The sequence below is a fragment of the Cajanus cajan genome, chromosome 2 (assembly GCF_000230855.2).
Source record: "Cajanus cajan strain Asha chromosome 2, NIPB_CcT2T_4, whole genome shotgun sequence".
Lineage (NCBI taxonomy): Eukaryota > Viridiplantae > Streptophyta > Magnoliopsida > Fabales > Fabaceae > Cajanus > Cajanus cajan.
In genome coordinates this window covers 41,844,517-41,871,634 of record NC_138518.1, presented here as the reverse complement: position 1 = coordinate 41,871,634, position 27,118 = coordinate 41,844,517, and the positions used below count along the sequence as shown (strand labels likewise).

The 27,118-nt window shown below is 29.3% G+C and overlaps 2 protein-coding genes across 2 annotated transcripts; both read right to left on the bottom strand.

Annotated features, from left to right (window-relative positions):
• Positions 1-1,294: 1,294 nt before the first annotated feature.
• LOC109809144 (putative serine/threonine-protein kinase PBL2) lies at positions 1,295-5,175 on the bottom strand. The gene is made up of 6 exons (XM_020372378.3): positions 4,875-5,175; positions 3,697-4,007; positions 3,455-3,590; positions 2,973-3,109; positions 2,743-2,866; positions 1,295-1,962 (listed from the first exon to the last, which is right to left on the bottom strand). Exons 1-6 carry the CDS (start codon positions 4,927-4,929, stop codon positions 1,583-1,585), a joined length of 1,143 nt encoding a protein of 380 aa, XP_020227967.1. The 5' UTR covers positions 4,930-5,175; the 3' UTR covers positions 1,295-1,582.
• A 16,731-nt stretch (positions 5,176-21,906) lies between these two features.
• LOC145954915 (uncharacterized) lies at positions 21,907-23,110 on the bottom strand. The gene is made up of 2 exons (XM_083069603.1): positions 22,159-23,110; positions 21,907-22,067 (listed from the first exon to the last, which is right to left on the bottom strand). Exons 1-2 carry the CDS (start codon positions 23,108-23,110, stop codon positions 21,907-21,909), a joined length of 1,113 nt encoding a protein of 370 aa, XP_082925729.1.
• Positions 23,111-27,118: the final 4,008 nt, after the last annotated feature.

Here is a 27,118-nt window from a genome sequence, read left to right as displayed (position 1 = left end):
AAAAACTTGTGACATTATTTTTAAATGTACTTTTTTATATAAATAATATTTAATTTATAATTTAAGTAAACTTATATATTATATACCCTATTGATCATTTTACATTAATATGTTTACTTATTATATTTTAAGATTTGATATTTTATTTAAATTTATATTAATATAATATAATTAATTTGGTGTATAAGATTACAAATTATTTAAATTTACATCGAATAAGTGGTTATATATATATATATATATATAGATAGAAGGGTTCAAACGACACCGGTGTCACTTTTACTAAGTGTTACACCGCTCAATAACTTTATATTAAATGTGAATTTTGAAAATCTAACCGTTAGATTGAAAGTTCATATCTCTTAGGTCATATATGTCAAATTTTGTTAAAATTAAAAAATAACTTGAAAGTAATCAAAGTGTTTATATTTTAGTATATTTTGAAATATATATATTACGACAATTTTGTTTTATGAGAATAAAATATCAAATCTTCTTAGATTAATATAAAATTTGACATATATGATCTAAGAGATATAAACTTTCAATCTAACGGTTGAATTTTCAAAATTCACATTTAATATAAAGTTATTGAGCAGTATAACACTTAGTAAAAGTTACACCGGTGTCGTCTGAACCCTCCTCGTATATATATATATATATATATATATATATATATATATATATATATATATATATATATATATATATATGAATATAATTATTAATATTATTATTTGACATTTTATGGATCGACATTTTTTTAAAAATTTGTATTTAAAATAAATTATATGCATTTCATTATTGATGAAAAGCACATGCTAATATTTAATTTGAATTAAAATAACCATTATTAATAATAGAAAAATATAATCCTCTTAAATTAAAAGCTAATATCATATTAATTCTTAAAATTAAAGAATTATCAAATAAATTCTTAAAATATTAAATAATTCTTTAAATTCAACTATTTATTTTAGTATCTATACATATAATAATATTATCATTCTAATTATATATTATTTTCAATTTTTAAACTACTAAGATTAGTCACATATTATTTTGAATTTTGGACTTCTAAGATTGTGATTTTATAATCATAGGAAATATGCTTTACAATTTTTTATTTTCTTTCGAGGCTTCCAAATTTTCAGATCTAATTTTTGAATGTTAACTCCAACTTTATTGTGACGTGATTTTTATTTGCCGCAATTCCATGCCAATAATTAGTATTGCTTTGTATTGATATACGATTAGTTCGAACTTTGAAGCGTAAAACTAGCTAAAACAGATATTTTATGAATAAAAAATACTCACTTAAACATATCCATTAAAATTTAATTTTTCCAATTCTGTATATACGTAACAATACCCATCCTAAGAGCTGAAAAAATTCATACAAATTAATGTATACCTTGTAACACAATGTAATACTCTACACTCAACAACCCGCAAAGATGGACATTCTTCACATAGGCAAAGAAATGAAAGAACAAAGCATTTGTTGGCATAACTTAGTATTCTTTTGATGCAAAGTGAAAAAAGACACAAGCCAAGAAGCTTATATTTTTGCATTTCCATTTTACTTCTGTGAATGAGCACCAGAATGTTTGGTTGCATGGTTATCAGATTTTGGTGTCCTTGGGAATGAATTTGTGGAATTAAGTCCTTCCAATGCTGCTAGAACTTCCACCATAGGTGGTCTAAATTTTGGGTCAGTGTTGAGGCATTGCAATGCAAGTGCAGCTGCAGCTTGTGCTCCTTTCTTGGAGTATTGACCCCCCAACCTTGTGTCCATTATTCTCAAAACTCTTCTGCTATCACTCAAGAATGGCTTTGCCCAATCCACCAGTGTTTCCTCTGAAAATCCGGGTCTATCGTCTTCCACGGCACGCCTTCCTGTCAGTAACTCTAACAAGACTACACCAAAGCTGTATACATCACTCCTTGGAGTCAAGTGACCTGTTCATTTCAATGCCAACTTAAAAATAAGCAAAAATATGATCACTAATATGCACATGACATAACTGCATAGGGAAAGCTATATTAATAGAATTAAGGAGCATGTTAGAAATATAACAACAATAGTGTTAACAACACACTCTATAACGTACTACTCTTAAAACACTCACTTTTATTGGTTACAATTTATTGAAAACTACAAAATAGTGAATCATTAAATAAGGTGTGAGACCTATCAAATTTTGTATGTTTGAATAAATTTCAACCAATGAAAGAGTGTGTTTAAAAAAGTGTGATAGAGAGTATTTTGTTAACATTTCTCTTACAAATAATATTCATGTGTGAAACTGAAACCTAACAGTTAAAGTTTTTAGGATACTTGGTTCATGACAAGTTCGGAATCTTAGGTGAGCAAATATGCTCTCTGTCAGGTCCCATATATGCATAACCAGCAGTTCTCAACATCATTTTCTGTACCAGTTTTAAGCTACCACTCTTCATATTATGTCTTCTTCTGATAATGTTAACGAGCAGCATGAAAGAACCTAGTTTATTATTTTTTTTTCTACCTCAAACAAGACAACTAGAAGTAAAAAAAAGAATATTAAAAAAAATAACATCGAAGTGAATTGTGGAAATGATTTTTTATGAATTATCATGTAGTTGAAAAAATAATAATTCAAAACAAAAGAAAGATATATTGGAAACATTTTTTACAGAAAAGGAACTAGTTTCAGCTGAATTTAGATCTCAACACTGATCAATACAAAGGAACCATACCTGTAGCAACATACTCAGGTGCTGCGTAGCCTTGAGTTCCTATAACTCTAGTAGAAACGTGAGTGTTATCTCCAGTAGGACCATCTCTTGCCAAACCAAAATCCGAAAGTTTTGCATTGAAGTCCTACATATAAATTAGGCTACCTTTTCAGAATGGAAATTCACATAAACCAGAATATAAAGTCATTACAGATTGTTAAACCAAATTTTTAAGATTTAATGTCACATACTGAATCAAGTAGGATGTTGGAAGCCTTTAAATCACGAAAGATAACATTTGCGTCCAAGGAATGTAAGAATGTTAATCCTCTTGCAATACCAATTGCTATGTTGACCCTTGTAACCCAAGCCATAGGTTGAACACCTTCTGCAGATATAGAAAAGAACATTATAATTAAGATGTTATGAATAAATAACAATTATGATTCAGTTTAAATTGGTAGTCTAAAATAGTTTTAAAAAAAAAAATCAAATGTTGTGAATCAAGACCAACCAAATAAAGAATCAGGATAATAAGCTTTTGGAATGCATCTAGCACATCAAATTGAAGTTATCCCTCAAATGTGTACACACAATCATGTAATTCATTAAAATATCTTTATCATAATACACTTTCTGTGTATAAATAAAACTACTCAAATAAGAGAAATTGATAGGAAAGGGAAGTTGGACAACAGAGAGACCAAATACGCATGGAGTGAAATGTACTTACTTCTGAATAAATGATTCTCCAAACTTCCTTTTTGCATGAACTCATAAACCAGAAGCCTGTTTTTACCTTCCAAGCAATAACCTATAAGTTTAACCAAATTTTCATGCTGAAGCTGCCCAAGATAATTGACTTCTGTCTGCCATTTCAAAGGATGTAAAATCAGTCATCAATGTAAAGCAAGACCAACAATGAGTCAAGGTAAAAAACAAAAAGCTTTGGTTTATGGTTCTTGTTACACATACAAGCCATTCCTTGTGTCCTTGGAAACTTTCTGGCTTAAGATTTTTAATGGCCACCACAATTCCACTGCCTGGTTTTGTAGGACCATATGTGTTTTCATCAATCCATCCTTTGAAGACGCGGCCGAATCCTCCCTCGCCGATTAAATTTTCTCGCCGGAAGTTCTTAGTGGCCTCCTTTAGATCATTCAAGCTGAAGGACTTAAGGTTACTAGAGATGGATTTGGTAAGATTTGACTCTGATGATTTTGGAGCAGGTTTTTTTTCAGAAGAATTTGAATGCTGCCTTGGCTTACTTTCAGGCTTCTTATTTCCTGTTAATAGATGAGAAGCAGGTTAAAAACAACCAAGAGATTAACTTTCTAAAACCTTGCAACATAGCTGTGTTAGGAAATTTCTAACTCTAAAATGAGCAATGAAGTTTTGAGCAAGTATCTTGGATTAAAAATTTTGGGGCAATGCTTGCTAGTGCTTATAATACAAGCTTTAACAATATCACAGAAAATATTCACACATAAGGCTCCACTATTTTTTCTGAAGTTTACATTTCATTGATTTAATCAAAACATGTTATAACCAATTATTCATTGATGTCTAATTCTTATAAGAAAGCAACGGAAATGATTTTAATAAAGGACAAAACAAAACTTAGTTACACTTAGGTGTCAGTATTATTTTCAAATCAGAATTGGAGTTTTAACTCGGTAAGATGCACTTATATTTGATGCAAATCTCATTAATATACATTGCTATAAAACTCCAATTTTGATTGAAAAACAGCGACAACCGTTTTAAAGAACTTAACAAATTTTTGTCCTTTAAGTGCCAAGTATCTCCAAAACTTCAAAATTGTTCAACATTCTTTGCAACCTGAATGCAAAGCAGCTTCAGAATCTTCATTTTTCACACCAAAGATTAGACAACGACAAATAAATAGAACACCCTATAATCTTGAAGTGTTATATCACATGGACACCAGTTTTAACCTTCAGAAACTAAAGAGAAAGAGTTAAAACATTAGCTTAACATGCAAAATGTCAAACTTAAAACTCGTTGCAACTTGCAAAAGATTAGTGCACAAATGAAAGGAACCACACACAGAGACATCAAAGAACCAAAGAAGAAAAGAAAAAAGGGGGTGTGGTGGAACATAAAGATGACTAAATTAAAGAGAAACTAACCATTAAAATTGGAGGAAGACACGTGAGCAACTGGTTTTCCACAAGTGTTTCCCATGATGAAAGGTGTGTTGTCAGAGAAAATTAACCAGCTAAATTCATGAAGGAAAAGAACAAGAAGATGCAAAAGGGTGTGAAGAAAAAGTCTCAATATTGGAAGTGTTTATCTGATTTAACCAAGAATAAAATGTACACGGCAAAGCCATAGTTAGCTCAAGAGGCAGAGTCGTCAATTTTAGGTCCAACAAAATAATAATTAAAAAAAAAGGATTTGTTCCTTTCATGAACCTTCATAGAACAAGTGCATGCTAAAGCACTCATTGAACATTTCCGGGGTCAGATTTTGACTACATGAACATGATACTGGCTTTCAAACTTTGTGACGTGAAAATTTGAAAAAAAATGAAAAAAAGCCTTTTTGGGATAAGGATTGAGACATAAATTCAGATTATGATTAACTATGGTTTACAAACAAAACTCCACGTGTCATATTACTTTTTTAATACAAGATTTGCAGTTGAAATTAATGTAAGTACGTTAAGTTTTATTAAAGATAATTTTATCAACCATTTAACATCGGAAGAATTAATTTATTATTTTAATTATATAAGATTTTAAAACAAACAGACACTGAATTTGGCCTTACATGTAAAGTGAAAAGGAATAAATCAAGAACATGAGAATGGGAAGCACCAAAAAAAAATAAAAATAATACCATGGCGGCTAGTAGCAGGCGGCGCCTACTTAATTTAATGTGAATAATCACACTTAAATAAACATTATCACCAACATCACATAAAATAAAATCTCATATTTAAAATTAGTAGCTAAATTTACTCTTATGAATATAAAATAATCTTTCAAAGCTCAAAGATATAATTACGTTGACTAAAACGGCAAAGTATATATATTAAAAACTTTGGATTCAACTTTTAGGAATTGAAAATTAATATAATCAATATTATATATTAATGTTAATGTACACTATTTACAATTAATTATATTATAATATTTATATTTGTATTTATATTTCTTAGGTTCAAGTTTTCAACGATGTCTTCCATTGACCGGAACTCGGTTTCCTGGATACACCGCTGTCCCCTGTCTACTTGCCACTTAGTCAGCCACGTATCACATTACAAAAGTTATCCTTTATAATTCTTCAAATTTGGCTAACAAATTATATACCAAAAATATTTTCTTCCAACATTATATAAAAAATTATATATATATATATATATATATATATATATATATATATGTTCTTACCGGAAATCTGCTGTAGAGCTGATCCGCCGGGTAAGATCGGCGAGCCTCCTTCACTAGTACGCTGGTGCTCCAAGATAGGAGTGGTACCTGCAAAAGAGACTCCGATGCTAAAGTTAGTGTTTGTGGGAGTATGAGTCTCGTATAAATAATGCACATACCTTTGTGTGAATTAGAGTTGTCTTGGGCCTTGGGCCTGAGATAAGACATGATATGATAAGATATCATATGATATGATATAATAAGATATCATATGATATGATATGATACGATATGATGAGATATGATATGATACGATATGATGAGATATGATATGATACGATATGATGAGATATGATATGATATAATTGGAGGGCGGTTCTGATCTGGGACGAGATCCCCGGGTTCGGGAATGATCTGCCCAAATACCGGGCCCCAAATACCGGGCTGACGTCGCTCAGCGTGTGCCCAGGGTGGCTTTGTATCGTTAATCCGGGCTCGGAGCCCGGGTGCGAAGTACGGTCAGTACAATATATATATATATATTAGAATTCCTAATTATTATAAGAAATGATAATATTTCATTACAATTATTAAATTAAAATTGACAATTTATTATGTTAATTACAAATCTCATGTGATATATTTAAATAAAAAAAAATCGTATTTTTTAAAACATGACATAAGATATGTAATTAATAAAGTAACTTAAATGGTCGATTTTAATATTCTTGTAAGTAAATATGTTTTCTTATGACTTCTTATGTGATATGATTTGTACCATAGAGTTTTGATTTTGAATTTCATAAAAAAATACTATCTATCTAAAATATTGGGTTATTAATTTCTAAACAAAATAAATTTTAATTTGTGTCCCTATAAAAAAGTTTCATGTTTTAAATTAAGTGGTTATTTTTAGTCTATAACATTCATTTTGAGATAAATAACTAATATATGTGGTCCTAATGATGAGTAACATAGCACAAAATAAATCAACAATACCAAAAAAATAATTAAATTAGTTATTTTTAATTAATTTTACCATAAAGATACCATTTATTCAATTACTAGAAACCTACTAGTGAATATATAAGAAACCGAGTTAATAATAAATGACGTGTACAAAATAAATTTATTTCTTAGTAACTTTAAAAATTATTGATTGTTGATTATAATTAGAAACAAAGAAAAATTCAATGAAAAACTCAACGTGGTAACATTTATTTTAAAGATGTATTGTATCTGGTGACGAATTTAGAAAATTTGTTAAGTGAGAAGTGAGAGTAATAAAATATTTTATAATATTTTATTATTAAAAAATATAATAACTTTTAAAAATATAATTTTTTTGATAAAAAATTTAATATACATATTTTTTATAAATTAAAAATTTCTCATAAATAGAGTGATAATTTCTTCTTTTTCTTGTTCTATCTAATATTATATTTAAGTGTTACTTTGTAATTTCTAGTGACTTATTTAATATTAGAGGAACAACATGGTATAAATTATTAAGATAAAGATAATATAGTATCTCTTATAAATTCCTACATTCATTTAAAATAAAAATATTTTATGAGAACAATGCATATTTTTTATAATAGTAATTTTATTTTTAATTAAATATGTTTCAGTAAAAAAAATAAAAATTTTGTGTGACAATTATTCTCATTCCTCTTAATTTGGATCCTCTCCTAGCAAAACACAAAATGTACATATACAAGATCAAAAGGATTATAAACTAAAATAAAAATTGAAAAATAACATATATTTGTAAACTAAATTATGACATCTTTAATGAATAAAAAAGTAAAAAAAATTTGATCAAAAAATAAAGTATATTATAATAATAATAAAAAATAAGACAATTTTGTCATAAAGTGAAAGAAATTCCCCAATAAAATAAAATATAAATGAAATATTAATATATTTTAACATATTAGATATATAAAAAAAAAACAATCATTAAAAGAAATGTTACATATAGTCACATATAAAAAGTGTCTCTGTAATCTATATTTACACTTTTAAGAATATATCAACATATGTTATATTTATAGTATATGTGAAAATAGTTTTTAATGAAAAGTATCATATCTCTATAAGATGTGTGTCATTACTTAATAATTTTTTTGTAATAAATTAAAATATAATTTATACACACATGTGTATATTATATATATATATATATATATATATATATATATATATATATATATATATATATATATATATTTAGGCGAGCCCCCAAATTCAACACCACCACATGAGGGATAAATTCCTGAATAATATATTTTTTTTTATATATTGGTTCGTCTCAACTATCGAGACTATGTCTAGTTATTGATCCATAATAGTGCATAATTAACACATATTTTAGTATATTAGATTGGGCTTATTTGACATTTAGAAGTGTCTTAAATTGATGAATTGGTTGACATTTATTTTAATGGACTATTTTGGTTTCAATTCTAAATTCTAGTTAATTTTCGTAATTTCTATCCACTTTGACATGTTGTCTTGTGTAGGTCATCTCTAGAGCTCCCAAACTCAAATTGGACGTTATTGGTATCCCTGAAAAGTCAAGATAGAGCTACAGCTTCTCTATTGGGAATTTCACCTAGTTTGAACGTTTAAGAGTCCAAAAATGCGTGTCAATGTTACGCCTAAGCACTACATTTAGGTTTATTTTAGGAATTCATTGTATTAGTAGTCTAACCTTGTTAATTAGTTGATTAGTGGGTCAGGCCTTGTAAATATTCTTATTAGGCCCGCTATATTGCTCTATTAATAGGTGTTATGATGCTTGTTATGTACACTTTACATTTATTTTTCATATTTTAAAGTTGCTTTCTCTACAAGTTTTTCTAAATTCTCTCTCTGAATTTTCTCTTTAAATTTTTATGCATGAAGGAACTATAGCGTCTTGATGAAGATGTGTGGCTAATCCATTCATTCGATTCAAGATTTAATGAATTACGGTAAAATTCAAGTTATCGATCTATTTTTACCATACAAATTCTCTTCATCTTTTTCTCTGTTCTATATCTATTTTTCGTTCTTCATAATTATGAATTTCATTTTAATAGATCTGGATCAGATTTGAAGAGTAATTTTGCATCAAGATATAGATTTAGATCTTGTTATAATCCATTATGGACAAGGAGTAAGTGAGGATGTAAGAGTAGATATAGATTTAGATATTGGTGTGGAAAGATGATGAGTAGCTTCCTTGATCAGATAAGAGGTATCATTTGGTGAAATGCATTTAATGTTTGCATTAAATGAGTCAACAGTTACCCATATCTCAAGGAAAAACGTTGAAGACAAATGAAGCAAACTTGTGAGCTAGACTCAAAGTGTTGCAACAATCAGTTTCTTTAAGTTTCTATATAAGAATATTCAAAGCTCAAGAAAGACAGAGAACACATAGAGAAGAAACTTGTACAAAAATGTATATGAAGAAACACTCTCTATAAATTATACTTATGTATAATTCTCATTCTTTCTTGTAAAAGTTCACTACTTTATATTGGTTGTATAACGATTATATCAAACGAACACAACCTCTTTGTAACTTTCACAACCATTATTAAAAGGTTGAGCCTAGAGAGGCTTGTCTGTAAAAAAATACTTGTTTGAACTTGGAAAGGCTTGGTTAAAAAGAATACTTGGTTATTAAGCCTGGAAAGGCTTGTTGTTAAAAGAATACTTGAGTAGTTGTTTGAAGAGACAAGTCAAATAATACCTAGAGTTGAGGCAGAAGTGGCTTGTTGAAAGAATACTTGTATCTTTGTTCAAAGATAATGGAACCCAATCTGGTTGGATTAAGAATTGGACGTAATCTTGATAATTGAGATGAAACAATATAAATATATAATGTTTTGTCTTACTTCTCTTTGCATCCCATCTGACTAGCGTTACTACTCCACTACAAAAGAAGTGCGAGTTTTTTATACACATTATTCAATCCATCTTCTAGTGTTTATATTTCCTCCACAATGTGGTATAAGAGCTTGGTCTTTGATGAGGTTGAGCATATAATCAAACCAAAGGAAAAATATCCACTATGGGAAGTAGTGAAGGATAGTACCTACTAGAAGGAGCATTTTTCACAAGGTTTCCTACCTTTAATAGAGAAGACTACTCATATTGGAAGAATTGAATGGAGATGCTCATAAAACCCACCCAATACCACCTCTAGAGAATCATCACTCAAGGTGATGTTGCTATTACTAAGTCTGAGAGTGAATACACTTAAAAGGACTACAATATATTGCAGCTTAACACTAAAGCATGATACATCCTTGCTTACTCCTTGTCCAGAATGGAATATAACAAGATCTTGTTATCCTCGCTTACTCCTTGTCCAAAATGGAGTTTAAAGTTCTTGAAAGAGCTAGGTAGTGTAGGGTTCAAACATGACCCCATGGGCATGGCTGATCAAGGATAGCCAATCGCACATGTTGTTAGGTCAAGTTTCATTAAAATGTAGGAAAATTGGGGGAGTAGGTTTTATGTTCAACGTCTTGTAAACAAATCAGAATGTTTTCCATAAATCCCAATTGTTTGGGTGAAGTTGGGTTGGAGCCACATTTAAAACCGATAACACCCCAACAGTTAACTCATCGAAGGAAAGGCAAACATTGAGGTGTCAGAAGAAGTAGTCGTGCATGCAGTAGAAGTACACCTTATTATCATCACCTTCTCAACACACCCTCTCCCACTCTAGGGGTCTTTAGGCCTCCACAAAATCTCCCTTCCCATATTAAACAATGTTGGTATTTTAAAGAAAGAAAACAAGTAATGCCTCATCCATAAACTTAGAAGAATACTCCAAAACCTTATCTAGAACCCAATTTGAGTACGCTCCCATGTCCATCACAGACTCTGTATCTAGGTTAGGCAGCACCATCAAATTCGAGTTATCCTTAAGAAGAATTGCATCAATTATACCAGCCTACGTGTCCTCATCTTGAATGGCTTTGAAGGTTGGTCTAAGAGGGTTTGCCTGAATAAGTACTCAAGGCACTAGGGGTAGGAGTAGAAGAAAAAGATGGTTTGGAGGATTCGTATGAAGAATTGGAAGAAGAACTCAAGAAAATAACATTAACTTCCATCTCACTTAAGAAATTTGATTCTACGCACTATTGAAACTCATAAAAGGAAAGGAAGGGAAACATACCTAATAAGTAGTCAGCTCTTGGTTGCGAAAGAAGAGGCAAGATGATGAGAAGTTATCGGAGTAGTTAGAAGGTAGAGGTGGTAGGTTCACTAAAAAAAATATACAATTTAGCGACCACCAAAATCGGTCGCTAAATTGCAAAAATCGGTCGCTATTTACCTTAGCAACCGAATTTAATCATTCGCTAAAACCCTAGTCGCTAAGCTATTTAGCGACCGAAATTTTTGGTCGCTAATTCGGTGGCTAAATGGTTGAAATGATTTTGGTCGCTGAAGTATATGAGACCAAATTAGTGACCGAATAAATCGGTCGCTAAATATTTATTTTTTATTTTATTAAATTTTATAGACATCGCAAATTTAGTCTCTATGAACCACTCATATTTGGCCTCTTAAGGATTTTATTTCACAATACTTAAGTTTGTAGCATGTTATGTCCTTAATTACACAATTTTTGAAAACTTCCCAGAAGGTCACCCATCCCTACATTACTCCAAGTCAAGCACGCTTAACTGTGAAGTTCTTATGAGATAAGCTACCGAAAAGCTAATGCATGTTATTAGTATAAGTAGTACAAATTAATTCATTTAAGTCATCCTCAACTATCCAATCTCATACTTATATTATTTTTGGATCCTTATCATTTGGGTATATCCGGACCATTATAAATATATAATAATATATATAATAATTATATTACTAATAATAATTATTATATTATATTTAATTAATCTTTATTTATATATATACTTACTTTTATAATTAACAATCTACTTATTTCTATTTAAAATTAATTTTATGATACAATTTAAATTATTTATTATAAATTTAAAAGTTTAAGTAATAATTTATATATTTTAAAATGAAAAGGGTTATAATAACACTAGTATAACTTTTATACTAAGTATTACACCGCTCAATAAATTTATATTAAATGTGAATTTTGTAAATCCAACTGATAGATTGAAAGTTCATATCACTTTATATGTTTATATCAATTTTTGTTAAAATTAATCAACAACTTAAAAGTAATCAAAGTGCTCATATTTTATTTGAAATGAATATATTACGTCAATTTTGTTTTACTAGACTAAAGTATCAAATCATCTTGAATTCATATAAGATTATGTATATATGTTCTAAAATTAGCAACCAAATAGAATTACATCACTAATTGTAACTAATATTTAGCGATTGAATTTAATTCTGTCACTAAAAAAATAAAATTTCTGATTTAGAGACCGAATTCAATTCCGTCACTAACTTTAACTAATATTTAGCGACCGAATTTAATTCCGTTGCTAAAAAAATCAAAATTTTTGGTTTAGTGACCGATTCAATTCCGTCGCTAAATTTAACTACTATTTGGCGACCGAATTCAATTTCGTCGCTAATTTTAACTATTATTTAGCGACCAAATTAAATTCCATAGCTAAAAAATTCAAAATTTATAATTTAGCGACCGAAATAGCGACCGAATTCAATTCCGTCACTAATTTTAACTAATACTTAGCGACCGAATTCAATTTCGTCAGAAAATTTAACTACTATTTAGAGACCGAATTCAATTTCGTCGCTAAATTTAACTACTATTTAGCGACTGAATTAAATTCTGTCGCTAAAAAACTTTAAAATTTATAATTTAGCAAATTTAATTCCATCGCTAAAAAAATAAAAATTTATAATTTAGCGACCGAAATAGCGACGGAATTAAATTCTATCGCTAAATTTAACTACTATTTAGCGACCGAATTCAATTCCGTCGCTAATTTTAACTATTATTTAGCGACCGAATTAAATTATGTCGCCAAAAAAGTTCAAAATTTATAATTTAGTGACCGAAATGGCGACCGAATTTAATTCTGTCGCTAAAAAATTCAAAATTTATAATTTAGCGACCGAAATAGCAACCGAATTAAATTTTGTTGCTAAATTTAACTACTATTTAGCGACCGAATTCAATTTTGTCGCTAATTTTAACTATTATTTAGCGACTGAATTAAATTTCGTCGCTAAAAAAGTTCAAAATTTATAATTTAGCGACCGAAATAGCGACCGAATTTAATTCCATCGCTAAAAAAATTCAAAATTTATAATTTAGCGACCGAATTAAATTCTGTCGCTAAATTTAACTACTATTTAGCGACCAAATTCAATTTCGTCGCTAATTTTAACTATTATTTAGCGACCAAATTAAATTTCGTCGCTAAAAAGTTCAAAATTTATAATTTAGCGACCGAAATAGTGACCGAATTGAATTTCGTCGCTAAAAAACTTCAAAATTTATAATTTAGCGACCAAAATAGCGACCGAATTTAATTCCGTTGCTAAAAAATTAAAATTTCTTATTTAGCGACCGATTTTCTAGCGACGACTTATTTTGGTCGCTAAATCGGTCGCTATTTTGATTTTTCATAATCGGTTGCTAAATCAGTCGCTAAATAGCGGCTGATAAATTTCAGTCGCTAATTTCGGTCACTATTTTGCAATTTTCTAGTAGTGTTATTCCTTACGAGGAATAAGGGTTCCTATTTATAAGCATGAAGGACTTCGAGAGATGAAGCGTCGTGCCTTTCTACATTCTTAGACATGGACTCAACATTCATGTTAGGCAGCACCATCAAATTTGGGTTATCCTTGGGAGGAGCTTTGCTGCTCGTACCAGTCAGTGTGTAACACCCAAAGTTCTCTAAAATTATTAAAAAGATAATTTGATTAATTAAAGGGGTTTTCATAAAATATTTTATATGCTTTTAATTATTATAGGTGTTTTTAATAAATGTTTAAAAATTGTTTTGTATAATATATGTTAAAGAAATATGTATTTTTTTATGATATTTTTCTATAGAAAGTATTTAGAAAAAATATGTTTTAATTAATTATGTAATTAAATGTATTTTAAAAAATATGTATCTTATGGTATTTTAATATATATACTATTAATTATTATCTTTTTTTTATGATTAATTGAGTTGGTTTTATAATTGTTTTAATTATTTTATATGTATATGAATATATATTACAAGGTTTATAATTAAATGATGTATTTATTTTATTAAGTGAGAGAAGGGTTTTGTAATTGTGGTTAAGAAAGTTTTAACTAAGGGTTAAGGGAAAAGAGGTTAATATTTTAAGCAGACAATTTCCTTATTAGTATTACATTTTTCTCTTTTTACGCATTTCCATTTTTAACATACGCATTCTATGTTGAGAACTCAAAGAAAAGGAACAACAAAGGAACCACCTTGGAGTTACTCATCAATCTTTTCTCTACTCGACAAGATAAGGGGGAGTGAGAAACCTCACTTTAGGTGTAGAAATATATGCTAGGTAGTGGGATTGGCCACCAATCCCTTCTTTGTTGTCTCTATTGTATGTTTTATGTGTGAGGAGTTTTTCCAAATTTTTCTTTATCTTTTTTGTTTACTTTTGTATGTTCTAATTGATGTCAATTATATGTATATGATTATAATTTTTGAGTTTGACCTATAATTGCATAATTTTGGATTGCTTGTAGTTCTTGTAAGAAAACCTTGTTCACAGATAAATATGAAGATTGATATTAATTGCATGAGTACATGAAATTAAGGTTGTATTTGAGTAATTGATTGTATAATGGAGTTGTATTAAGCTTTACTCATGAGTTTTACTGATTGGTTTGGAGTTTTGGCGTTTTAGGTTTGTATTGTGGGACTTTCACACAATTTGTAGGCCTCCTACGAATTGATATCACGTTGAGAGTCAACTGGGCTGCGTCTAGCGCCATTTGATGTTGTCCCTATGAGTTTTGGTGTTGGGCATGACCTAAGTCATGTCAGGCACATGTGTGACGACGAGGTCATGGTCATGTCCATGTCGGGTTCAATAATCATTGTTCCGAGCTCAATAATATTAGAATTAGATTTTTTGATCTTCATAAGAATTGTAACCCTAGATGCTAGATTTCAAATTTCATTAGAATAACCTAAAAAAGAGTTCTAGAACTCAAGTTATCGTCAAATTAGTGAACGAAGATTAAGCTATTAGATTTAGGCTAAAACATTGCGATCTTGTATTTTTTAAGAATAGTATATAGCATAATTAGCTCTTGAGGTCAACATATAATCTTGAGATAATTGTCTTAGCTTTCTAATGAAATTAAGATCAACTTGATAGCATATATATAGATTTACATAAGGTGTTTGGACCACAGGATATCTTAGAAGATTAAGTTATGGAAATGTAATTTGTGAATGGTGATGATGAATAACCTTACATTTTAAGTATTTGATCTTATGAATGGCTTGAGCTATCTATATCAATGTTTAATAAAGACATATCATGGGTGAAAACAATTGTGAAAATGTTATTATGTAAGTTGATTCTTAACGATTTGAGTTATTTTGAGTATAACGAAGTTTAAGGTCTTAATGTGTGATATTGATAACCTTGCTAGATTAGTTAAGTTATTGTTTAAATGCTTAATGATGTTGATCTCTTATTACTATGGTTGAGGTATTAACATATAATTATGATTAAATAATTTTATAATGATTCTATCTTGAGGTGTATTAGATAATGTTGTGTAATTGTCGTGTTTAAATTGCGAATATGTGTAATTAATATTGATAGCTAGTTTTGATATGTGACTATACTATTGATATGATTGTGAGTTGTGTATGAGTTATAATGATGTGATCCTTTATTCTATATTGATTGCTAATATTTAATTGATATAGTTAAATTATTAATTGCTATATTAAAAACACTTGATGATTGTATGAAATGAGATCAGTTAACAGTGAAATGATATGATAATGTTCTATGTAAATTAATAAGATCATGTGAATTGCTACGTAGAGAGTCTATTGACATACATCATATGCATAAAAGTGATTTAAAGATATGATATGGAATACATTACTAGGGAATGCCCCCTTATGTAAAAGCTTGGGGATCATGTCCTTGGGGATAACATGGTTTGAAAGTCTCAATCTCACTATTTGTGTACATGGGATGTATCTTGCACAAGTGAGTTATCCATACCAGATCTTAGTAGTATATCCTCCTAGTAAGAGTGTATTAAAGGTGTGACCCGGCATGTACTCCTAATATACTGTATGTGTATTGCTAGCGATAATACACATGTGTGTTGTGTGATACTTTTACTAGCACCACATGCATGATAATATATAATCCGTGTCCATTGCATATGCATCTTAATGTTATGTGTTATTTAATAATTATGTCATGAATGAGTGAAGTGTGCTATTATTACCAATCTTCCTATACTATGTATATCTTGTTTATGTTTGACTGCTCGGCTACATCTTACGTCATGAGCCAGAGTGAGATATTTCTCAGTCCTCTTGTTTGTATTTGTCTCTATTATGTTGTTATAGGTGATCTTCAACACGATGTTGAGGATGTTGGTGATGAAGCTCAGTCCTTATAGATTAGTTATGCTTTGATAGGATGTAACATCAAGATTTAGTTAGTATTTATTTTTCTTTAAGTTGTGTTTTAGGACAATTGTTATTTTAACGTAGATTTCATTTGATTTTGTTTTGTTGAAATGTGGTACTCTCTATGTTGAATAGGATGATTTTTCATATATGATAGACTTCTTGATTTAGTTTTATTCATTTCAAGTATTATGATATACAAGGTAGATGGTGTCACAGTGTGTCCTTAGCTTGAACGACTGTAGAGGTCGATCTAGGGGGTTTGTCCTAATCGAAGATATTAAGGAACTAGGGGTGGTAGAAGTAGAAAAAAAAAAAAAAAAAGATGCGTTAAAGGATCTGGATGAAGAATTGAAAGAGGAACTCAAGAAAATAACATTAACTTCTATCCCACCTAAGAAAAGAGATTCTACGTTATTGTTGAAATTCATAAAAAAAATATAAAAAAAAAAGGAAGGGATGATAGGTACTTAACTCTTGGTTGTTAAAGAGGAGGCAGGATGACGAGAATGTTCTCAGAGTAATTAGAAGGCAAAGGTGGTACGTAATTCCTTGAGAGGGCTAAGGGATCCTATTTACAAGCATGAAAGGCTCTAAGAGATAAAGCGTCGTGCCTTTCTGAACTATTAGACATGAACTCGGCATTCAAGTTAGGCAACACCATCAAATTCGAGTTGTTCTCTAGAAACTACGCTGCTTGTACCATTCGACGTGTCCTCTTCTTAAACAACTTTGGAGTTCGATCTTGGGGTGTTTGCCCTAATTGGAGATATTAAGGCACAAGGGGTGGTAGGAGTAGAAAAAAAAAATGATTGGTTAGAGGATCCGAATGAAGAAACGGAATAGGAACTCGAGGAATAACATTAACTTTCATCCCACTTAAAAAAGGAGATTCCACATTATTTTTGGAACTCATAAAAAGAAAGGAAGAGAGACGTATCTGATAGGTACTCAACTCTTGGTTGCTAAAAAGAAGGCAGGATGACAAGAAGTTCTTGGAGTAGTCAAAAGGTAGAGGTGGTAGGTAATTCCTTGTGAGGACTAACTAAGGGATCCTATTTATAAACGTGAAGGGCTTCGAAAGATGAAGTGTCGTGCCGTTTTGAATTATTATATCTCTTCAAGATCAACGAATAGAACAAAGATAACTCTTCGTATTCTTATAATGTTTCACACCTAGGTTTTCAAAAACTTTCTAGGATAACTAACATGTCATCATTACACACTTAAGGTGACCCTGACATGATGTATTTCGAAATATGGCAGCGTGTACAACGATTTCAAAATTTGAAAGTGGAAAATAAAAATTTCTCCCCCCAAAATGAGTAATGAACCCCTCTCCCAAAAATCGAAGACATGGGGGACTTATGTATTGAATAGTTCTTGAACCGCTTACCAAAATCTCTCAAGTAACTTTGGAAGAGAACAAGTGTTTTTTCTAGCAAGTACACCGATAATTTTTTATAGAAATGTCACGTACACACATCATAGACAAGTATAAGTGTTGCATAAAATGATTATTTAACCTTATGATAAGCATTTAAAATGCATCACATAATAATAAAAATTAAAACAATAATTCTAAATTTTAAGAAATAAAAAAAATTAAAGACTCTAAAATAACAACTTACTCATTTTATAAAGATTAAAAATATATTTACTAACCATATTATGAACTAATAATCTATATATTCAGTTCTCATTTTTCGCATTAATAAAATATTCTGATAGGAATTACTTCCCAAATCACATAAGAAAATCACTTGAATAATATCTAATGTGTTAATGGTTAATCACACTAATATGTAACTTTTTATACTACATAGCATGTTTAGGAAAAATTATAATTCCAAATTTTGTGTGTGTTTTTTTTTTTTAAGAAATTACTTATGAAATAGGTTGTAATTAGGGATAACAACTTAAATTTGCAAATAACTTTTATATATATATATATATAATGCTTTTATGAAGATGAAGATTTGAAACTTATGATTATAAATTAATTTTTTTTCTTCTTTTAAGTTGATTTACTATATAAAAATTAATTATTTTGTTATTTTCAAACGAAATTAAACATCACAAAATCCTTTTCAACAAACTTAAACAAAATTTTATTTTAATTATAATTGATTATAATAATAATCAATAATTTATATAATCAATTATTAAAATAATTTAATTTTTACAACTTTACCGAAACTTGAAACTTAATCTTATTTTAAAATAGTCTAATATTGAAAATTTCATTTTGTTTATTAATTAGTTTAATCAACTTAATCTTCTTTCCTCTAACACAAAACTAAAATTATTCATAAATGGACCCTACAACCTACTTCATTCTTTTATATTTTTGTATTCATCTTATTTTTTAATTTAATATTTTATGTCAGTAGTTAAATATTAAACAAATGTATACTTGGTTTTAGTAAATAATAATTTGAATTAATATTTAAAATGCATACGAGCATGCAGTCTTTTGCACTCAATAGTGGCTATTAGAATGTTATTTATGAATTGTAAAATATTAAAAAAAAAATAGCCAACTTTTGCTCTTACACCAAATTAATATTTTATGATTTAAAATTTAATGACTCTACAACAGTGCCCAGCACCGTATCTCAAGCAACCCAACTATAGTGAGTTTCATAACTAATTGCTCTCTAGCAGTGATAGATATTCAATTGAATTCCCAATCGTCTATTAGTGTCATAAGAGTTGCAGCATTAAAGACGCTCTAATCATTATCAACCTTGCATTTATGTTTTTTTCAAAGGTCAGATTACTACTGATACACCTAATTTTTTTTTAGGATTGATGAAGAGATTTCATTAGAGTTCTTGAAGCACAAAATTAAGGAAGTTGTTGAAATAAGAAACACTCAAAATATAAAAGAAGTTCATTATCGACTTCCTATGTATTATGAGGAGGATAATAATGTTGATTATGATTCTCTTCAACTTATGAACGATAAGGATGTAGATTATATGTTGTGTGTAATTTTTTTTTTAAAATTGGGCCAATTGAATTATAAATCAAGATTGAAAGAACTACAAAAGATATATATTTTACGATTTTTTTGTTGATCACGAACTTCTAATAAAATTATTACTTGTTTACATGATGAATTGTTTGAGAATGAATCATCAACTAATTTAGTTGATCCATAATATTTGATGTTATATTAATGATATGATGTTTATTTAATTTCATATATTAATTATTTTTTTTAAGAAATCGTTATTTGTATAATATAATTAATTAAATATACAAATAATAAAATTGTTAAGTTAAATGAAATAATAAAAAATCAATCTATAAAATAAACTAATTGCATTTAAAAATAAAAATAAATTATATATTTCATATTAATTTTATTATATAAGTATTAATTTGTGACAAATAATTATTAAATGAGAGTATGTTTAACAATAAAATAAAGAGTTAATACTTTTTAATTAAGAAATTCAAAAATAAAATAAAAGAAAATTTACAAAATTGATCCTTATTAGTCGAGTTAAGGTCGCCAACTCACCATAGCGATTTTTAAAATATGGTATATTTTAAAAAATAAAAAATAGTCAATAATAAAATCTAATATATTTTAAAAAAACGAAAGTAATTTTTAAAAGTTTTTAAAAATTAATAAAATAACTGAAAATTTTAAAAGTTATTATTTTCACTGAATTTTATTTTTGCAAATTTTTTATATTTTAAAAAAATGAAAGTGATTTTCTTTTTCTGAATTTATGTTTATTTATCATATTTAATTTTTTAATAAACTGTAAAGTTGTTTATATATTTTATAAAATGTAATGTTATTTTTGTCTAATTTAAAAAAAAATTATCATTACAACTTATAGCTACTTTTCAAATTTAAGATCATTATAGAACTTTTTTTTTTTAATATATCAATTTTTTTTTATTTTTCTGAATAACCTCACCCCCATTTTATTTATCAAAATGACTCATTTACTATTTAAGGTGAGAAATCGGTTGGGGGAACCTTCAATTTGTATAACATGTAAAAATTTGCAGTGAGAAATCGGTTAATGTAAAACCGATTTCTCAACTGCGTGATTTTGTTTTTGTTTTTTTTTTTTGTTTTTGGTTTTTGTTTGTTTATTTTTTTTTTGTTTATTTTTTTTTTGTTTATTTTTTTTTTGTTTTTTGTTTTTGTATTTTGTTTTTTATTTTCGTTTTTGGTTTTTGTTTGTTTGTTTTTTTTTTTATTTTGTTTATTCAGATTTCTAATTTTTTATTTTCGTATATTAATTTTAAATATTCAGTTTTTTTTTTAATTTTTTTAGTATTTTCAAATAAAATAATTTAGTTAAGTTTGTAGAATAAAAATAAATAATGAAATAATTATTAATTAAATAAATAATGAAATAAATATTAATTAAAAATTTTAACAAAAGATAAAATATTTATATAAAATACTAGAAAACAAAATACAATATTTGGAAGGTTTGATGACATTTTAAGGTTGATGACTTGAACTTCCTTGACGGTAAGGACATTTTTTCTTTGAGTGACCTACATTTCTGCAGAGAGAACATCTTTTTGGTTATCCTGGTTCAACCATATCCATTTCAGTGCGTATTCTGGATGACTTTGGACGACCTTTTTTATTTCTAATCTTTTCCGGATTTGGTATGATTTGCGGTTCTTCACAATCCGGCCAATAAGATTCATTAGGCAGTTCACCAAATAATTCATTATACACATTTGAAACATATTGTAATGTGTATACCGGATCTATGTAAGATTTATAATCGTGGTGAACATGCTTTCATGCAGCAACAACATGGGAGCATGGCATGTGTAGCTTTTGGAATTTTCCATAGTCACACCAGTTGTCATGTAGTCTAACCGTGAAAGTTCCAGTAGGTCGTGTTTCCCTTGGGTTAATGGTCTCTTGCACCAAAAAACGTGTACTGTGACGATCAAATTCGAGGACATGATGAGTATTAGCCTTTGATTCTGCATCTCTCATGGCCCTATTCATTATTTCCGTATAAACTTGGCCAGCCCTAAGTTTAGCATCGATTTCCTTCCCCCTTTTGATGAATAAGGCATTACATCTCTTATAAGTCGACATGATTGCAGAAATTGGCAAATTTCTTATTTTTTTAAGAATGAAGTTAATTGCCTCAGCCAAGTTAGTAGTCATGTGTCCCGGCCCATCGTCGGCCACCGTCCCATGCAAGAGTCCATTGTTCTTTTGGTATGGTGTTGAGCCATTTAATTACACCTTCAGTTTCTGGTTCGCTCCTTACCGTGTTGTAGTAGTAACTGAATCTTGGCTCAGTCATCCCATAAGCTGTGAAATCAGATTAGGAAAAAATGAACAATTTAGTAATGTTGAAATATGATGAAACAAATTAAAGTAATTAATGATGCTAAGTACATACCCATATTGATGATTAATTTTTTCCGTTCTGTATTCTTGAAATGTCTCATGAAGTTTTGAGCTATATGGCGAATACAGAATACATGCACTGAATTCTCAGGTGTCCAACCACTGCCTTGTCTAGCGTAGGCATTTTTGATAGACTCGTGCCTGTCCAAAATTAAGCAAAGGCCATCTTGAGGGCAAACATGTCTTTTGAGATAATGTAGAAAGAAAAACCATGCCTCTGTTGTTTCACCCTCAACAATTGCAAAGGCAATTGGAAAGATTTTGTTGTTACCGTCTTGAGCCACGGCCACAAGGAGAGTTCCTTTGTATTTGCCATACAAGAATGTGCCATCAACTTGAACAATGGGTTTGCAGTATTTGAACTCATCGATACAAGGTTTAAATGTCCAAAATACTCTATGGAATTGAACATAATGATGAACCATCTCACCTTGTTGGTTGTATAGTGGCCTTGTTTGCTTCTCAACAACAAATCCATTAAGAAATCCACTCATGGCACTAAGCAACTTGGGTAAATCATGGTAAGATTGTTCCCAGTTACCATGTAAGTCTTCAATTGTCTTTTGCTTTGCCATCCAAGCTTTGCGGTATGAGATCGTGTACCCTTCAGCACTTTTGATGTGTGCTATTATTGTTGGAATAGAAATGGATGGATCACTCTCCACCAAAGGAAGAATACTTTTGCTAATATATACATAGCCAAGGTTAACATGATCTTGTGTAATAATAGGTGATGAACAAGAATGCTCACTTGATAGCTTACGAAGCTCCCATTTTTGGCTTTTAGTAATAAAAGCCGCTCTGCACCTCCAATCACATGTACTGTTAACACAGCGTGCAACAATTAACGTTGGTGACGATTTCTCGACCATGTAATACAAACCTTTCTTTATATGGTATGCATTTAGAACATGTTGGACTTCCTCCTTTGTGTTGAAAGTCATGCCTTCAAATAGGTTGTCAACAACTGCAACAACATTCCCAATGGCTGGAGATAATCACCCACCTTATAGTGTGGAACAACATCCTCAGTCTTATCCATCATTTCATACGCACCATGAACAATTCATGCACACACCACCATCAACAACAACTCCAACAGGAGACTTCATGAGCAATCTTTTTGGCGTCGACGTACACACGCCACAAAGTGCATATAATTACATGCAAAGCATGAATTTCCCTTCATTTTCGTCTTATCACTCTGAGGTCGGTGGAAGTGGTTCGTCAAATCTAGTTACCGATACTGTTAATATAGAACATGACGAGGACCAGGTTGAACCACAACAACCACGCATTGGTCGTCGAAACCCAACAAGAAACCGACAACCTCCGAGGTGTGGAACGGGTGGGCATAGACATCATTAAAGTTGGATTGTAATTTCCTGGATTGTAATTTTGTTGTTGTTCTTTTTTATTCGATCTCCTATTTTGTTATTGTATTTTGTTTTTATTTCAAGTTGTTCATCTCAATTAATGTTGTTTTTATTTAAAGTTGTCATTTATCATAATATTTTCTTTTTTAAATATTCTATTTAAAATTAATTTTATTCAATTTTATTCTTTAAATTTAATTTTAAATATATTTTTATAATCTAAAATTAATAATTATTTCATTATTTATTTTTATTCTAAAAACTTAACTAAACTATTTTATTTAAAAATTACTAAAAATTTTCAAAAATTTATAATTAAAATATGAAAATAAGAAAATTAAAAATCTGGAAAAAAATCAAAAATAACAAATAAAACAAAAAACATGAAACAAAAACGAAAAAAAAACAAAAAAAACAAAAACGAAATAAAAAACAAAATACAAAAACGAAAAAAAAAAACAAAAACCAAAAAAATAAACAAACAAAAACGAAAAACAAAAAAAAACAAAATACAAAAACGAAAAAAAACACAAAAACCAAAAAAAAAAATCAAAAACCAAAAAAAAAAAAAACAAAATCATGCAGTTGAGAAATCGGTTTTACGTTAACCGATTTCTCACTGCAAACTTTTACATGTTATAAAAATTGAAGATGAGAAATCGGTTCCCCCAACCGATTTCTCACCTTAAATAATAAATGGGTCATTTTGATAAATAAAATGGGAGTGAGATTATTCAGAAAAATAAAAAAAAATTTGATATATTAAAAAAAAGAGTCTCATTATAGAGCATAGTGAATTAGTTGAAGAAATTGAGTCAATTCTTCTCTCTATGACCACCTGCTTTCATAACAGCCGTCAATAATCTCCCGCCACGTTGCCTTGTTATGATAATTCACTGCAGCAGTAGCCAATGGAATCGTGCCATGTGGCCTTGTTATGGTAAAAAAATATATATTAGTTTTAAATATTTGTTTTTATTTAGTTAATTTAATAACATCTTTTCTTCACTATATTTTTTGTAGTATCATTTCTTTATTTATGGAAACATTTGTTTTTATGTTGTACGATTATTTTTTTATTACATATGCATGTGTGTTTCTTGACGGTGCTGTTATAAATTACTAAACGTTTTTGTTATAAAATAAAGTTAAAGTAATAGTTTTTTTAATAAAACTACAACACGTATTTTTTTTAAAATAATTTAAATTAAAAAATTATTATTTTATTCCTTTGTTAAATAAATAAATAACTGATTATTTAGTTTTGTTTTTATCATGTATTTAGTATGATAAATAAATATTAATTATTATAATATTTAATTCGTAATTTCCATTTTTTTATGGCATCATCATTATCATCTACTCGTGTAACTTGTGGAACACTCGAGGAAGATTTATGAATTATGCAAAATAAACATGTTTGGAATAAGGATCTCGAGATTAGTAGAATGACATGCAAATATCTCGCGTAACGGTATTTTAGGAGTTTCTCATTAAATTGTTCCGTTATTAGATCAAGTGGATTTTTGGTGGGTTGCCTGTTTAAGTTACATAAAAGGTAATTTGGGTTTAATATCAGTTTTGGTAGAAGGATGGAAATTGGAGACTCATACATTTCATGTCATTTGGAGAGTGCACCATATTATTCTCCATGATGTTGTGATGTTTGTTGGGCTTCGTGTTGATGGTGAACCAATGTTATGCAAATAGAGTGAAAACTAGATAGGAGTAGGTGAGAAATTTTGACTTTAACTTATTTTTGAATATATATTATCTTTGTTATTTTAAAATTAATTGATTTACAATATTTAATGTAGCTCATGAGTTGTTAGGAGTTATTCCATGTGAAAATGAAATAAAAAGACATCAGATTAATAACATTGGAGATGACATAGTTGATCTAGATCAGTTGCTTCATTTCGCTAGAGCTTGGATATTGCGATATCTTAAGGGTCTTATTTTTACTGACAGATCCTCTAAATATATATCATTGAGGTGGTTGTTGTTTTTGGGTGACTTTGACCAAGACATATGCATGGGGTATAATTGGCTTTGCTTATTTGTACCGCATGTTATGCTCATCAACTGATTACAAAACATAATCTATTGGTGGTTTTCTCTTCTAGTGCAATTATGGGCATGGGAATGTTTTCAAGTCATTGCTTTTCCAAAGTTTCCACCTATCCCTCCAAGCAATCCTATTGACCTGAGGTAGTTTAAATCTTAAGCAAAACTCAAATTAGAAGCTTTAATTTTCATGTAATTCTTCTAACAATGTAAAATATATGTTTTTTTACAAGTGGTCAAGCACACAAATTAAAATCAATATGAATGGCGATGTTAAGTAATACCACAAAAACTTTGACCTCATGACTAGAAAATTAGCAAGTAAATTAAAGTTGTAGTTTTTGTTAAACTATAATTGTTAATTTCCTATGATCAAATCCTAATGACTATCAATCCAGAAAGAAACTAGGGATGAACTATGCTCCTTCAAAAGAGCCTTGTTATCCTTCTGAATCGCAATCTACATATTGTTACCATCCACCAGGATTTCAATCATTAGAATCGATGTCAACACAACAAATTTGTAATTACCTTGATTTATATGCATCACTTCAATCTCCGAACCTGGACATGATGGATGAGATTTTTGGACATTCCCTTCTTTTAACTTTGCAACCTAATGTGACATAGGGTGGAATGCAAGAGAGTCAAGAAGCACCATTTCATATTCCTTATGATGACTCACCATATTACTATGTTGAAAATATAATAGGTGTTGATTTGCGTTCATAGTTTTCAGCAAAGACATCTCATCCACCAACAAAACAAAAAGAAGTTAGGAGAAACCCTAGAAAGGCAACAAGACATTGAAGAAGGCGATGTATTCTAACTCCTAGTACCTCTGTCCATCATCATCACAATGACAATGACGATGATGATAATGATGAAGGAGATAAGGAGGAGGAGTAGGAGCAAAAAGATGAGAAGGATGACGACAATAAAGATGATGAGGAAGATGACTAGATATATTTACGTTTAATGTCGTATTTGTTAATAATGTATCATAATTTTGGGCATATTTAATTCTTAGTTAATTAACAATGGTTGATGTTTTTTTGACACATTTATTGCGATTCAAACAATTACATTGAAAACAATTACATCATTAATAACTTTGATAAAATGATTTGTGAATAATTGCCTAAAGAATAATTACATCAATAAACTAGTAACATCCTAAAAATTAGTAGACTAACCTTCAAAGTTAGACGCTAATGGACATTTGTCTCTATTGTGACCTTCATGTCTACTTCTACGACATTTTTTTCATCATTGTGAGCTTTCAACTTAGTCCATTTTGTTTCTTATTCTTGTTGATTTTGGTCGGCCTTTCCCATGCACAACTATTGGATTGAGGACATATATCCAATCATCATCACTTGGGGGATTAGGTCTTCATTACCAACCGATTCTCATGGACTAGAGTATGCTCTCAAAATATAACTAGTTGAATAAATCGGATCTATAAACTGGTAGTAATCAATGCTAACTACTATGCATGCAACTATA